Below are 16,768 nucleotides of genomic sequence, written 5' to 3'. Positions count from 1 at the left end.
GCTTGAGTGTATATAGCAGTTTCTGTTGGAGGGAAGATGTGATTCATTAGTTAGTGTTTATATTCCCAGTTGTCTGTAATTGCACTATTTGTTGAGAAATATATTACACAGTCTGCAAATATCTGTGAACCTTATCCAGTGACATGATAAAACTAATTGGTTTTCGTGTTTCTGCAGTATAATGGCTGTTGGAGATAGCGTATTGTTTACTGCAGGGAGCGAGTTATCACTCCAATGTGAAATTCGGGGAGATAGAGACTCACAATTTGAGTAGAATTCATGTATAATATAATTTAATATATAATATTAGGAGTTAAATAACCAAGCTTATAAAATTACTTGGTAACCCTAATTTAATATATATATATATATATATATATATATATATATATATATATAAAGAGAGAGAGACTATAAAAGTTTATAAAATTCACATCATATGATACTTTATGGGTTGTTTCCTTAAGTATCTAATAGTTTTAGTATGTATGACTATAATATTTTTATTAATAAAATATAATAAGCACATATTTAACTGTCAATGGGAAATGGTGCCTTTTTTATTTGGTAAACTAAACGCTGTATTTTTGTAAAATATCTTGTTGTCGTAATATGGCTGAACGAGCACCGTTATTAAGCAGCACCATGAGGCAGGCTGCCTTTGTGCTACATTCTGTCGACGGTACTGGATAAAGCATAGCGTAAGAATGAATTCACGGTCTGTCTTAAACTAACAATTTCCACTAAAAATATAATACACAATCGAGAATATTTATACAATTTTCGCTGAGTCGATGCTTACTCTGTGAAATAAAATCTATGGTAATACTGATAACGTTTCACTTCAAACAAATTATAATAAAACTAATGTGTGATGTATTAAGTTAAAAATGTTGTTAGATTATTAACAATTCATAATTTCACTGATTTAAAATTTCATTTTTATTGCATTAACTATAATTTGTAATTGTGTAATTTATATAGTATGATATAATTCAAATAAGAAAATTTATATATATTTTTATTATTTCTGGTGGTGAAACGGCGCCCCTATCTTCAAGCGCCCTTGTGCGGCACACAATCTGCACAATCACACGGCACGGCCCTGCTTGGAGTATAGTGACCATATCTGTACACAGTAGTAGGATGCGGTATTATAAAACCTTGTCAAATGGGAGAATTAATTAATTATTCTTATAAGTTAATATTCTTTTCAACATTCTAGGTATCTGATGTGACACCTTAAACACCTTAGCAATGCAGTCCTGAACATTAATTCTGTTCTGTATGAACCTTAAGTCCCTAGTTTTATTTCCTATTTGTAACAAATTTCCAGTGATAATATAATATTCTGTTTGCAATATCCTCAGTCCAAAATTCACAATCCTAATCTCGGAAACATTAAACTGACTTCCAAACTGACATACAATGCAGTTGCTTAATGGTCAAAGCTACATTACTGGGAGGAAACTTCCATAAAGCCTTTTAAGTAATGTGGAGAACTAAATAGGGCTTCTTCTGATGTAATGTCCAATCCTTACCCTCTCATGATGTAACCCATTAGTAGGTATCTACCTGAATAGTGAATAAATGAGGATGGGCTGATTTAGCTGACCAAATTGTATTCTTTAGGTAGCTTAAACTGAAAAACAGATGGTACAACAAGATGAAATGTCATGCCAGTAGGGAATTGTGTTGTTAAACAAGCCACCTCACTGTTTTCATCAGGGGCCAAGCCTAAGGCAAACAGTGAAAACTCGAAACAACTCAAAATCAGCAGAATTCAAGACAGGTACCATCGGTATAAGAATATCAATGGAAAAGAAGTGTAACTGGCAGAAAAATTAAAAAAGTTCCACATTGACATAATTGGCATCACCAAAACAAAGAGGAACAAAAACAGATGGTGTTCTTCCAAATACAACTAAAAAATGTTATATTCAGGCAATTATGATCAAGGAAAGGAAGGAGGAACCAAAATATTCATCACTAAACATGAAAATAACCTTCTTGAATAGCAGGCAATTTCAAGTAGTAATGTGCGCCAATATCAAGATGGAGAATTGTACAAAGCAACTGATTTGTGCCTGTTTTGGGACTATAGGCAAAAAAATACCTCCACTAAGAAGAAATGAAGGTTTTTTTTTAATCTAATTCTTCAAGCCTTTTCTAATCAGAAGGCATAAAGTTGTTTGCAGATTATGCAAAGTTGGGCAGATGAGCAGATGTTGTGGCCTTACAAGAAGACTTGAATAGACTGAGTGAATGGACTCAGGAGTGGGGATGCCAGTTGCTAAATGTAAGGTTTTAAATTTTGGAAAACAAAGATGGGATGTAAAATTTACTCTTGGTGGGGATATATTATTGGAGGCAGAGGAAATAAGAAATCTTGGAGTAATAGTGGATAAGGATCTAAAATTCAGAGGACACATTGCCAAATTGTGAGGACAACACAACGAATTCTGGCAATTATGTGGAGGACACCGACTTTTAGAAGTAAGAAGTTTCTGGTTCCATTGTATAGGGACTTGATTAGGTCACATATTGATTACTATACATAGACTTGGTTACCTGGTTTTCAAAAGGATGAAGAAATGTCGGAAAAAAGTCCTGAGGCGATTGACTGAGATAGTTTCTGATCTGTGGAATGTTGAATATGAAGAAAGGTTGAGACAAACAATTTTGCAGTTTAGTGGATAGGAGCAAGAGGGGTTATATGATAGAGATGTACAAGTTGGTAAGGGATTAATGGATTAATGTTGAAGAGGTGCTTTATAAAATGAATGGGAGATTGGGGGAGAACAAGGTTATCCCTGGAAGATGTTACAAGGAGAATTGTGAATGATTGGAATGCATTGCCTGAGAGTGTGGTGTCTGCAGAGAATTTGAATATGTTTAAGGCAAGGTATAATGAGCTGTGTGTATGACAAAAGGAACTCCTCGATGAGTCTGTGACTCCATGGGGTCTTTGAATAATAATAATAATCTAACAACAGAGAAGGAAATGTGTTGGAAAAATTTCTAGAAAAGAGTGAAGCTAATTATAACGATTGTAGATATTTCCTGGATTTTTGTTCAGGATATGGAGTAGTTAGTCATTACTAACTATATTATTGTCAAGAGTAATATCTTCACCACACTATTCAGGACATAAGAGTATATGTGGAATTTGAAAAAAGGAAGTGATCATCACTGAATTTTGAAATGGATGAAACAGAATATCATACCGAAAAGAAAAGTGTGCAACAAAGTTTTAAAAAGAATCAGCTTTCAGAGGTGAACTGTAGATTCAAGTATATAAAGATTATTCAATAAAAGATGAAAGAGTTTAAAACACCACCCAATCCTCAAGTCTCAGTGGCAAACTTTGAAGAAAACACTGATTGACAGAAAGGCAGGTGATGAAGTTATTTGCAAGAAGCACACATATTAAAAATTTCTGCAAATGTTAGCAGATACAATGAGAGAATACAGAAAAAAATTGCTAAACAAGTCATGAGAGGATTTTATTATCATCACATGGCACCTTCAAGTAATCCAAGACTCACTGCAGGAGGGCATTCCACTCCACACAACAAGGGTTGTGTGGAGTGGAATGGTGCAGATACATCAGTAGGAGAGCAAACACATATTGATTGTAACAAGGAGGGATCACTTTCTTCAGCTGCCTACAATGCCAGATTTTTGGTAATGTTAAGCAGCCAAATTTATTTAGATTTGAAGAATGTTGCAGTGCTGTGGCAGATTCCAGAAATAGTCTCCGAGATTTATTTCTTCTGTATAAAAGGGTGGTTTCTTCCGTTGGATATGGTGATATGTATCTATGGTATAATAACACCTCTGGTCAGGCTGCAGCGAAGATAATGAACATAGTGTTCATGTTCTTCCAGATGGATATAGTAATTTCTTGGTATCTTTAGTTTGGGATTAGCTGTTTGTCCAAAAAGATGTTAGTTTGCAGGAGAAAAGGATACTAACATACACAGTGTGTTCATTGATAAGGCAGATTTTTTTTTTTTTTTTATAGGCATAGTATAAAGAGAACCAGGTGGTATGTGTAGCACATCATTTTAACTTCTATAGTGCACTTTTTTAATGAGCACATGTGCATTGTGACAGATTCATTAGTTCTCATATAGATAGTGTTTGAGTGAGGAGTGTAAGTGCCATGTGTCAAAAATTCAAAAAGGAACAATATACAGTGATAAAATTTTATTTTAAATTGGAAAAATCTACAGAAGTCTCATGTCACAATGTTGTTTTCTTCAAAATTCATGGAATTGTTCACAAAGAATCTGGAGGGCCAAATGGTAACAGTCAGTATTATCTCAGTGCCATGCATTGGAATCAATGCATGGAATGAGTGAGAAGGAGGCAGTACCAAACAAACAACTGGTTGTTGCTGCTGACAATGTGTCTGCACACTGTGCATTAAATGTGAAACAGTTCCTTGTTTCTAAATCCATCATACTTACTGTATTTACCATATTTAGCACATTTTTAACTACCAATTGAAAATGAAACTCAAGGGATGCTAGTAAGACTCAGTGGAGGTAATCCATTGAGTCAATACTACCTGTATTTATTGTTGTATTGAGTTAAGGGGAGATTATATTGAAAATAAATAATTCATCTCCTATAGTTGCTCTACATTTTTATACATACTCTGTCTCATTATTTGTGTATCAAATCTCTATCTTAAAAAAACAAACAAATTGTATTCATTATTTACACTACAGCCGTTCCAGAGTGGCATGCAATAGATATAGATTACTAGATCCAATGGAAAAATATCCCTTTTACACAGAAGCAGATATAAATCCAAGAGACTATTTCTATAATCTGTCACAACACTGCAACATTTTCAAAATGTAAACAAATTCGGTGTCATACATTATCTTCTTTCTGGTGTGCCTGCATGCATATGCTTAGTGTATTTCTTGGGGCACATAAAGATGCCCTTGGCAACAGAGGTGAAATATTGGTTTAATAATTTAACAGATAAATAAATTCCCTAGACATACATTTCCTCCCCTAATCATCAACACGAGTGATAATAAACATCTAAGCTTCCATAACAAATTAAAGGTATTGCTGCTCTAGTGCTTTAAACATGAAATAAAATATTCTGAAAAGACCATTTAGTAATTGATGAAGCATGACAATCTTTATAGACAGTTTTAACCTACTGCAAATTAATAACTAATCTGATAACAAAATTTGCTTACAAACAAATTATGTAAAGATGTTTAAATGAATTTATATATCTTTATCCCAGAATATGGTTTTATAGTTGCATACTTTTTTGAAATACTGAAACAAAAACGCTGTATATATGGAAATCATAAGGAGAAAATGAATGATACTTATTAGTCAAGAAGAGGTATAGAAACCAATTAATTTCATGTTATAGCTACTGATACATAGGAGCTGACACAGAGAATGATCATTCACTTGGCATTGCAAAATGTGAAATGAAATACAGAATAAAAACATATGTAGAATAAGAAGAGAAGATGAAATACTGAATTACTATAAGACCTGAAATAAAATAAAAAAAATACAAAGAGGGGGGTTTGAAAACAGATTGAATGCTTAAGACAGAGATGAGAAGATGATGGCCAATAAAGGAAATAATTAAAAGATCAACAGACAAAGCATTAGGATATACACAATTACAGTCATGGAAGCCATGAATTACAAATGAGACAATTTATTAGAAGAAAAAAAAAATAAGGCAAGGAAAAAAGAAGCCTATAGAAGGAAAGTAACAATATCAGATTAAAGAAGGTTGCAAAAATACAAATGAAAACTGAATGAAAGAAATACACAAAGAAGTAGAGCATAACTTAACTATTGCCATATATGCCCACGATCCCTCCACCCCCCAAAAAATTACTTTCTAGTAACAAAATGCCAGTAGAGAGATGGAAGGAACAGCTTGAAGGATTATATAATGGAGAAAATATCAATGGTGAAATTATTGAACCAGAATGATATCTTAAACAAGAGTTATTATTATTATTATTTATGGCATCTCCATGGAGTCCGGAAACTTATTCCCAGAGACCCAAATCAACCATCATACATACAAATCCCATCATATACCTCTTCTTGAATTGATTCACCATTAGGGAACTCACAACCAATTCTGGCAATCCATTCCACTCACCACTTTCCATACAAAAAATCTGGTCTGCACACCACACTCTTACACATCTTCCATGGATGGCTCCTAGTTCTCTATTTGTCATATACTGACAATTTTCACTTGTATGAATTTTATAAATATATTAATAGAAACTTTTAAGATATTAAAAGTTTCTATCATATCCCCTCTTTTTCACCTATCAACTAAACTTTGTAACCCACAAACCCTCAACCCATCCTCATAGGGAGTATTTCATGGACCTGTCACCATCTTGGTCACTCATCTCTGAATCTTTTTGACGACCTCCTGGTCCCCAAGGGCTCCAGGTGACCAAATCTGTTCACAGTAGTCAAGATGAATCATAGTCTTATAAAGAAAGATAATAAGTTCCTTATCTTTACTTATTAGGTTAGAGTGTTTTTCAACATTCAAGTAATTTGTTGAGCTATTTTTACTAATTTTTGCAATATAACCTCTGAACTTTCACTCTTTGACCACCATTATCCCCAAGTCCATAGCCTCATCAATTTCCTGCAAATTTCTTGCATCAATTTTATAAAACCTTTTAATATCTTAAAAGTTTCTATCATATCCTATTGGATTGTGATAGAGTGGAATTTTATGAACTCCTATCTTATCACAATCTAACATGGGTTTCCAAACAAAAAGGGGAAATGAATACAATAAATTGCCTCTAAGTGTAAAATAAGTAATATGTATATCAAGTGTGTTCTGTTATGAAAAGGTTAAATAAGTATATATTTTGTGCCATTCGCGAATGAGGTTAAATTAATATTGAAAATGTAAAACATTATCAGAGCTTTATAAAATAACACGTATAAAAGAATTATAGAATGTAAGCACAAATTCAACAGTTGGGGGGGGAGTGAAGTCCAACGGTCACGGAGCCGTACGCGAGGGAGCGGCTCGCCTCAAGCAAACAACGCGACGTCAGCGTGCGTGCGATAGCGGGGGAGAGAATGGACGCCGTGACGTAATAGCACGTGAGAGTTCGCTGGACATCGAATAGGATGAGAAACACCGAGAAGAAAAGAGGGAAATATAAGGGTCATGTGACCCTGAAACAAGGCTTTTTGTTCCTGAATCTCCTGTGTGTTCCTCTCTCTCGTGGCGGCGTAGGATGAGAGTGCCTCGGTATCGGAGGGATCCCGATAGGCAGCTACGGGTCTCGGCAGCAGTATCTCTGCGGAAAAAAGCAAGTCTGGCTGTCCACAGAAGGCCAGTTTCCTGTGAACCTATGAAGTAATAAAGAATCATAGGGGACCATAAGTAGACTTTGTTTGTGTTTCACTGAATATGAATGAAAGATTTGTGCCACGTTAATATGTTATAAAAGGGAACATTAATGATATAGGATAAGGTTGTATTGCTATCACTTTAGAAGGATATTGAATTTATTTTTATTGTCTGTCGATGTGTTAAAGTTCGCTTTTATATTGAATGAAATTAAGGATATGTTTAGAGTGAAGAATTGACAAATTATAAAGAGATTGTGAAAGATATGAATGTTATCTTGAGTAGTCTGACAGAGCTACGGAGTTTTGGAATAACTGTGATAATAATACATAAATAATGCATTAGAGAGTGTTAATATAGTTCTTACTTTAGATAGCTGCTACATAATATGTTATAAGTATAATAGTAATGTTTGACTGTTTTATGCTTTGTATGGATCTCCCTTAAGATGGGATTTGAATTAATGTTATTAAGTGGATCTACTTTTGAGAATTAATAAACCTTGCTTTTGATTCTAACAAAGACTTTCTGTAATTTCTGGAATCCAATGCACCTCTTATAAAATATTAATGCGAACCTATGCGGGATATTAGAAAAGGGTATATTTTGGCCACGTCTGCAGAGTTGATAGGTATCATTAAGTACTGTCCTGAGATTACCTCTTGGTTGTTAATATTAATAATCTAATAGCGCTAAGTGGCGCAGCGAAACAAATAAATTTCTTGGCGTTTTACGAGGGGTAAATCTCGGACACTCTGATACTCTGGTACTGCCTCGATCTCGAGGAAATTCCATTGTCCTTCAGAGGTACCACGTGTTACCTGATAGAGTGTATTACGGAGATATAGCACAAAGGCTGAAAATAGTTGTAATAAGAAAGAAAGCGACACAACAATCCCCTCTTTTCTGCCTATCAACTAAAGTTTATAACCCACAAACCTCCAACCTCCAGGATGAGTTACAGGATGAAGAAATTAAAAGAGCAATCACTGAATTACCTAACTGGAAAAGCTGCAAAAAACAGATGAAAAACCAGCTGAATTTTTTTTAAATCAGATGGAATAAAGTGCATGATTTCCATGAATGTTTGATGGTAATGTACCCAAGAAGGGAATGCAAGAGACTATAAAAATCATCAGACACTAAATTTACAGTCATGCTTCAAAGATTATAATAAATATAGTGAAACAGAATAAAATCAAAAACTGAATGTTATTTAGATGAAAACCCGCTTTAATTTCAGAAGGGAACTAGATAAGTAAAAACTAGCCTTAAGAACAATAATAGATTGAAGAAGTGAAGTAAATAAACTTATATACATACATTACTTTTAGAGATCTGGTTAATGCATTCAATGATGTACAATGCAATGGAACAATTTTTTTCAAATAATGAAAGAACTTGGAATCAAGAGGAAAAATAGAAGATAAATTAAGAAATTGTACGCTAACCAGAAAGTAAAGATAAGAATAGAGGAAAATGAACAAAAAAGCAACTGCAGTAGTAAAGAAATGTATACAAAAGTGTGTGCTGTCACCCTTACTTTTTAACTTATAAACAGAGAGAGAGTGATGAAGGTAGTAAAAGAAGGAAGAGATAATTGTAGGTAGAGTGCATATAGATATGATTCACTTTGCCAGTGATATATAACTGTATTAGCTAAAAATGAGCATGATTTAAAACAAATATTATTTAGGATACATGAGGTTTTATTTGATTATGGACTTAATATAAATGCAATAAAAACGAAAATGAAGATCAAGTTCAAAAGAAACCACCTCTGTAGCCCTGTGAAAATGACATTTACGTCCACAGTAATAGCCTACCCAAAGAAAGACTTCTAAGTTTGATTCTAGTTGCTGACTACAGGAAATTTTTTTATAAGTCTTTCTTAACTGATTCCATTATTTATCAATCTGGAGTGGGCAAACAGGGATTTTAGTCTTGTTCATTCAGAGCATATTCTAATACTGTATTGATTTCAGTGGAATAGTTATATCCTGGTAATATTCCTTTATTTATTTTGAATGCACTACTTTGCTGATATATAAGGATACTAGAAGTTTTTTTGTTTTTTTTTAATTGTTTCTTCTTTTTTTTATTTTGAATGGACTACTGTGCTCATATATAAGGATACTAGAAGTTGTTTCTTTTTTTTTTCCTCATATGTTTTGTTTATTAGCTATTAGTTATAGATTTTTGCAGTTAAGTCATCCCCACCTTCTGCAGTATAGCCTGTTTCCACCAATGGAACTCTGGTGAACCTAGTGATCATTGCTACCACAAAAGTATAACTTTTCTATGCACTTTGGCATGATAAGAGTTCCAACGACATATTATATTAGCGGTATTATGCTACAAGAAACTGAAGACGCAAGAGATCTTGGTGTGTATTGGTGGATAAGAACTTAAAGTTCACATATTAAAAGTTGCAAATAAAAGTCAGAGGATAATTGAGATGTTGAAGCAAACCTTGACATGTAAGGATAAGGAAGTCTCTTTATAAGGCTTTGATAAGACCATACACGGATTATTGTGTGCAGATTTGGTCTCTCAAGTTTCAATGGGATAAAGAAGCTGTGGAAAGGGTGCGAAGAAGGGTTATAAAGATTATATCCAGATTATGGGATTTAGATTATGAGGACAGATTTCGAGTATGTGGATTGCAGATTCTGGTTAACAGGAGAAAGAGGGGTGATATGATAGAGGTCTATAAACTTTTGAATGGGTGTTATAGGATATCAACTGATGAAATTTTTGGAAGGTGGGAATATGTTATATGGAAGGTGGGAACAGAACACAAGAGCATCCATGGAAGCTAAGTTTGTTCACAGTTAAGAAAGGGGTAAGAGCTAGGTTTTTCTCCCAGAGAGCAGTGAGTGGAATAATTTGCCCTTAGGTAGTGAGTTCATCTAGTGTGAAGAATGAAAGTATGACAGCTGATTTGGGCGCTTTATAGCCTCTCTCGATGAGTCCTTGACTCACTGGAGGTCTCAGATAATAATAATAGTTTTTTAATTTAATTTTACCTAATCTAGAAATCTTGCTCTATACACAAAACATGGAACTTTAAGTCATTTCAGGCTAATAATAGGGATAGCAGCCTCACAATGTGTGATGAAATTCATCTCCTAACTGAAGACAACTGTAAACATCAATGCTCATGGTAAAATTCAAACCCACATCCTGTTGGTAAGGAAGTAGGTATGTTAATCACTTGCCAACGAGACCAGCAAATTGTTATTATATTACTGTTATTTTTATTATGGAGGGAGTCCAAGGACTCATTGGGAAAGAACCTATTTTAGTCATTAATACCTAATATCTCTCCTTGAATAGTGTATAGCAAGTAAGTCTGTTATAGCAAGAGTCAAATGTATGTTACTGATGAGATTGCCATTGTTTATGAAGTCTACTGACTCCAATGAAGTCTATAAATAACAATAATGATACAGTATGATCACCATTGTACAAGAACTTACCAGAGGTGGTACTTCTTCCAAGCTGTTGGGATCAACATTTTCACCATAACTAGCATAGAAGAACTGACAACAACATCGAGATATGATTCTCTGCAATTGTAAAGGAGCTGAAGTTGGGTCTGATGCGGCACCAACAGTGCTACTTATAACACCTCCTACACTATGACCACTGCCAACTAAATCAGGAAGATCGCTTATAACCATAGACTCTCTTTCTTCTATATTATCAACTGATAACCACATGATATTATCTGCAGAAGGACTGGGTTCTCCTGCATCAACTGTGGCATAATACTATATATATAAAGATAAAAAATGTGCAAAATATTAATAAAATACTGTCATATAACAGTCTGTCAGTTTATATGTTTATGAGTATTTTATCATTAAAACTTTTTATTAATAAAGCTTTACAAAATATCTATATTCAAATTCTTTAATTTTTACAAATATTGTCAAGTGATACATATGATAATAATAATAATTTACAGGTTAGTTGTTAGCCCCATACATACAAGATGCTTCCAAACCTGTAATATATCAGTATCACATGTGCATAATTGCTTAAGAAGAAAAAAAGAAACCCATTATATCTTCTTTGAACAACTGGAGATTGCAATCCTCAGGGAAAACTGTAAGGAAAATTATCCAAAGAAGAGGAGGCAGATGGAATAAAAGAGGATAAAAGGCTGGATGGTGAATGGATGTTCACTAGCAGTTGTTTGTATGTTTGTTTATGTGACTCCCACCTTTGAAAGATTATAAAGTAATATACTACATTAGTATTATGGGAGCACTAAGGGGATTAGATAATCTGGCAACCCTGCTCCAGAACCAAACATTGAACTTTTTTATTTTTTCAAACCACTTCAGACCTCATGGCTGTTCATAATAATGCTTAATGGTATAACAAACACCAAGAGGAAAAAAATACATTTATTAAACTGACTAATATTTTGCTGGTTTTCTAAAAAGGATCATTAGAGTACAATTATAACTATGATAATAATTTTTATTATCATCATAGGCACACGGCACTAAACTAAGTAATCGTAGAAACAATTCATATTGTAACTGATACCTAATGTCCTTACATGACGTCCTCTATGGGTTGGATAACTACAAAGTCAATTTAAAGAAGTACAGCGATTAGGTCTTAAAATGATAGTCTTCCAGATCTTTGGTAAATTAATGCAACCATACTTATTGAGGTTGGGAGAATGCTTCATAGCTGATGCTGATTCTAAGAATAGCTTCTCATACCTGTAATGACTTCTGTGTAATAAAGATGTTTTTTCTCCATCTGATCCTATGTAAAGATGTATCCATTGCATGGTCTGCCAATCCCAGCTTGCCATACAGATGATCTGAGATGTAATTTTTGTGTTCTTCAAAGCAGATGTTAACTGATCTACCAGTCTGTCCAAAGTAGGCTAAATGGCAAGCACAAGGAACTTTATACACCCCAGAATGTTCAGGAGGATGTAGTTGATCTTTAGAAGAATATATGAAAGCAGCTAGCTGAAGAAAAGGTCTGAAAATAGTATGGAGATCATATTTGTAGAGAACTTTAGCTATTTTTTTCCAATGTAATCTTAACATATGGGATGGGAATTGTTTTACTGTGATCATGTGTGTTGGGTGCATGTAATATTTTATCTAATTTAATATTAGATGTAATATTTTTTAAAAAAATAGCCAATGTTCTCTACAAATGTGAGTAGTGCAAGGGAAGTAGCCAAGAATTGTTTGAGAGAAGCAATATCAGACTGCATACCCATGGTTAGGAAGATAAACCAAATAGGGGTTATGTGAATGAGTAGGAGATACAAAGGGAGGACTGCAAAAATAGAAACCATTGTGGAGGGAATATAATGTAAAAGGTGATCAGCATACATATGAGCAGTACAAAATGCAAACAAGATGCATGACCAGTATGGTAAGGAAGGGCAAATCACATTATGAGAGAAAATTAGATAAGCAGGCCAAAGTAAATCCAAAAGAATTTTTTCATTATGTAGCAAGTAAAAGGAAAAATGACTATAAGAGGATGACTTTAATCAATGCTGATGGTAGGAAGGTGACAGAAGCAAAAGAAATAGTTGAATTACTAAGTGATTACCTTGCACTATTGTGAAAGTGTATTATTCAAGTGGAGATTTTACAGTTGCTGATGTGACAGAGGCTCAAGCCAAAATTGAGGTAGATCAACAGGAGGTGATCAGTGTATTGAAAAATATCAATGTAAATATAGCAGTGATACTAGATGGCATGTTAGCCCATTGTTGTGCAAATGTACAAGAGAATATAAGTCTCAGCTTTGGCAAGGTTTCAAGAGAGTGAAAAAAAGGGTGAGATCGTTCCATTGCATAAAGGTAGCAAACTACAGACCAATTAATATCTCAGGAATGGTGATTAAAGTATTGGAAAAGTTGGTTAAAGGTAAAATGGTAAGCAGCATGGCTTTGTAGGTGCTGCTGTAGTAATTTATTCACATCTTATAATAGAGTGGCAACAAAATTAGATAAAGGAAATGGTTACACCATGATACTGATAGACTTTACTTTGCAAAGACATCTGACAGAATACTGCATAGAAAACTATTACAAAAGTCAGAACAAATGGGAGAGGAGGCTGACAGACAAACACCAGAGAGTAGTATAGGTGGAGTAAAATCTAGGAGAATAAGGGTAACTACTGTAGTGTGCTTCAGGGGTCTGTACTCTTCAATTAGTATATTAATGATATAGGGAAGGATTTAAGGGATGGGATATTCAGTTATCTGCTGATGATGCAAAACTAGGGAGGACAATAGTTGATAAAGGTGATGTAGATATCCTGCAGGATGATTTAAATAAATTGGAATTATGGGCAAAGGATAATGATTGTGAATTTAATGTTGCAAAATGTAACTTTATGCACTTTGGGCAGAAATGGTTGCATACTGTTTATCACATTAATGGTACTGGGTTGCAGGGAATTGATGAAGCCAGAGACTTGGGAGTAATAGTGGACAGTGAGTTGAATTTCAGAGGGCATTTTTCAAAATCAAAATTTGGTAAAACAGCTCAAAGGGGCTTGGATGTTGAAAAACATGCTAACAAGTAAAGATAAGGAGGTTATTATTATTATCCTTTTTTATAAAGCAGATTTGGCAGCATCTTGACCAACTACGCACAGATTTGGTCATCTAAGTTTCTTGGGGATCAGGAGGTGGTGGAGAGGATTCAGACATGGGTGACTTATCAGGAGAAGTTGAAGGTGAGTGGATCGCAAAGTTTAGTTACTATAGAATAACACATATGCCACAATAAATATATTTTTTTATTATGTAAACATTTTGACTTATGTACTATAAGACCTCATCGGTACAATTATTGAAAAACAATAGGAACTGAATTCAAAAAACAGTAGCGTGCATGCTTAAAATGGAATCCCTCTACGTATATAGTTGTATTCATGGATTAAAACTACTGGGCTGATATTAAAATTAATTAAATTAAATTAACATATAACAGATGGATATCCCATAGGTTTCACTATACAAAATAAAAGTTTTGTAGTGTATTCTTTTGGCTGTTGCTTGTCCTTTTACTACTATGAACTTCGGGATGACAGCAAAATCTCTTCAGATATGTAAGGTGATTTAGTAACTTAGCTTTTTTGCATTTGTCCTTTTCTAAGCACCGAACTTTGTTTCATCTGTGAAGTTAAATTGTTCATATTTGGTCTAATGTATTAAAACTAAGAACATTTATTATTAAAAGACCATAAGATTTAATGATTAAAAATATAAAGAGCCAACAAGTTTCACTAGCCACTGTCTAGCATTTTCAAAGCTGTACTGGTGTGAAAACAAATGCATCAAAGTTACATGAAAACATACACTTTAGTAACTGCTAGGCCGTTACATTTAATAATTCGTGTTTGATGGTGTGCATGCGTTTGAATGCTTCAGTCAGAATCCGGTACATGACCACATGTTGTGTAGTTTTTCGCATATTGTAGTTCTGTAAAGCTGAGAGAATTGATGAGATATTTCCATAAGTCTTTAAGAATAGCACCTTGATTTCTATTTAAATTATTGCCTGCACGTAGCACCACTGCTACTTCTTTGAAAGTTTGTGTCTGTAGTCATTCTCGATGTAAGGCATAGAACTGTTTTTCCAATCTATAACATTATTTGATGTTGAAAAATGATGAGCTAAACCAGATGTGATGATTCTATTGAATCATCATCAGAGAAAGGATACAAAATAAAAGTTTACTTGATAGGTGGAAAAGTAGGGATATGATAATTATAAGATACTAAAGAGGTTTTTATACGAATGACACAAAGGAAATTTTTTGATGCATGACGAATAAGGATAGAACCAAGTTATGTTGTTGTTGCCAGCCTGGTTGGCTGAGTAGTTAGCGTATCCACTCTCCAGCCAAAAAAGCTGCGGGTTCAAATTCCGCTGAGGGCATGAATGTTTGTGATTGTTTGGTGGTGTTGGTTTACAAAAGGTGGGTGATAGATGGTGTTGGTGTAGTTGCGGTTCGTTATAGTTGGTGGATTGAGTGGTGAAGACAGAGTTGTAGAGTGGGTGCTCTCCTTCGATGAGTCCTTAGACTCCCTGGAGGTGTTACATAATAATAATAACTAGGGGTCACTTGTAGAAGTTGATAAGAGTGTCGTTAGTAAGGGGGGATATGAACTAGATGTTTTGCAAGGAGAGTGGTGGAATGGATTGCCAGAATCATGAGGATGTGCTAAAAGATTATGATAATCACCATGAAGGAATTGAGGTAGAACCGTGTAATTTACACATCATTCTACATATTTCCCATGAAGTGTTATACATTTGTTACAATGCTGCTGCATCATTTGCAATCCTCTGAGAAACAAGCCTTTCCCTTGTTGCACAAACCAGTCCTGCAGTTATGAGATCATCAAGTGTGGTAAATTTTGTTCCTTTCAAGTGTTTCTTTAAATTTGGGAATAGGAAATAGTCAGAAGGGGGAAGGTCTCGCAAATAGGGTCAAGCAGACATTTAAACCCAAATTGTGTTGTTTGTTGGGTTTCATGAGCAGTGTGAGAGGATGCGTTGTCCTGTAAAAGCAACAAGCCTCTGCTCAGTTTCCCGTAGCAATTGTCCTTCGGTATCTCCTTCAATTCCTTCAGAGCTTTTGAATAAATTGCTGCTGTAACAGTTTCAACTTTTTTTTTTAGAAGTACTTGGTAAGGATTACACCATCCATATCCCAAAATACAATGGTAAGAACCTTCCCTGCTGACTTTTGGATTTGGAGATTCTTTAGCTGTGAAAAACCTTTGTCTCCACTCTATTGACTCTGGGTCATAGTGATGAAGCCATGTTTCATCAACAGTCAAAATACGAGCCAAACATTTGCACCTGATTTCTCAAAATGATCATAAATCTCTTCAGATGACATTCTCTCTTTTGGTTGGCATTCAAACATTTCGGGGCTCACTTTGCTGAGAGCTTCCATGTCCAGATGCTGGTAGATAATGACTCCAAATCATTCCCTGAATATCCCCAGAATCTTTGCAATGTTTTTGACTGGTATTCGTCTATCATCAAGGATCATGGCAGGCACTGCATCGATGTTTTCAGATGTGATTGCTGCAGAAGGTCAGATGTGATTGCTGAGAGGTATCTGTTGTCTCAGGATGCCCAATTTTAAACTCGGCTAACCATCTGGCAAGTATTGGATATGCTGGGGGACAGTCCCTTAAAATCTCACACAAAGTTTGGTGAATCTCAGTTGCGCACTTTTCTTGCAGCATAAAAAACTTGATGATGGCCTGTACCTTTGTGTCTTCAAAACCTCTGACATGTCTTCTTATATCTCCTAAAAGAAAAAGAACAAA

At 34.6% G+C, this 16,768-nt stretch overlaps 1 protein-coding gene across 1 annotated transcript in view; it reads right to left on the bottom strand.

The window, feature by feature from the left end:
* hob (bridge-like lipid transfer protein family member hobbit) overlaps positions 1 to 16,768 on the bottom strand; it is an 844,941-nt gene that overhangs the window by 127,940 nt on the left and 700,233 nt on the right. The window contains exon 41 of the mRNA XM_090409957.1: positions 10,891 to 11,184. Within this exon, the coding sequence (XP_090266083.1) occupies positions 10,891 to 11,184 (294 nt within the window). The remainder of the gene's footprint in view (positions 1 to 10,890; positions 11,185 to 16,768) is intronic.

This window comes from Typopeltis vanoorti, chromosome 20 (genome assembly GCF_054136105.1).
Source record: "Typopeltis vanoorti isolate ZY-2024b chromosome 20, IOZ_Tvanoo_1.0, whole genome shotgun sequence".
NCBI lineage: Eukaryota > Metazoa > Arthropoda > Arachnida > Uropygi > Thelyphonidae > Typopeltis > Typopeltis vanoorti.
The sequence above is the reverse complement of the archived record's forward strand: the minus strand, read 5'-3'. Positions and strand labels throughout refer to the sequence as shown.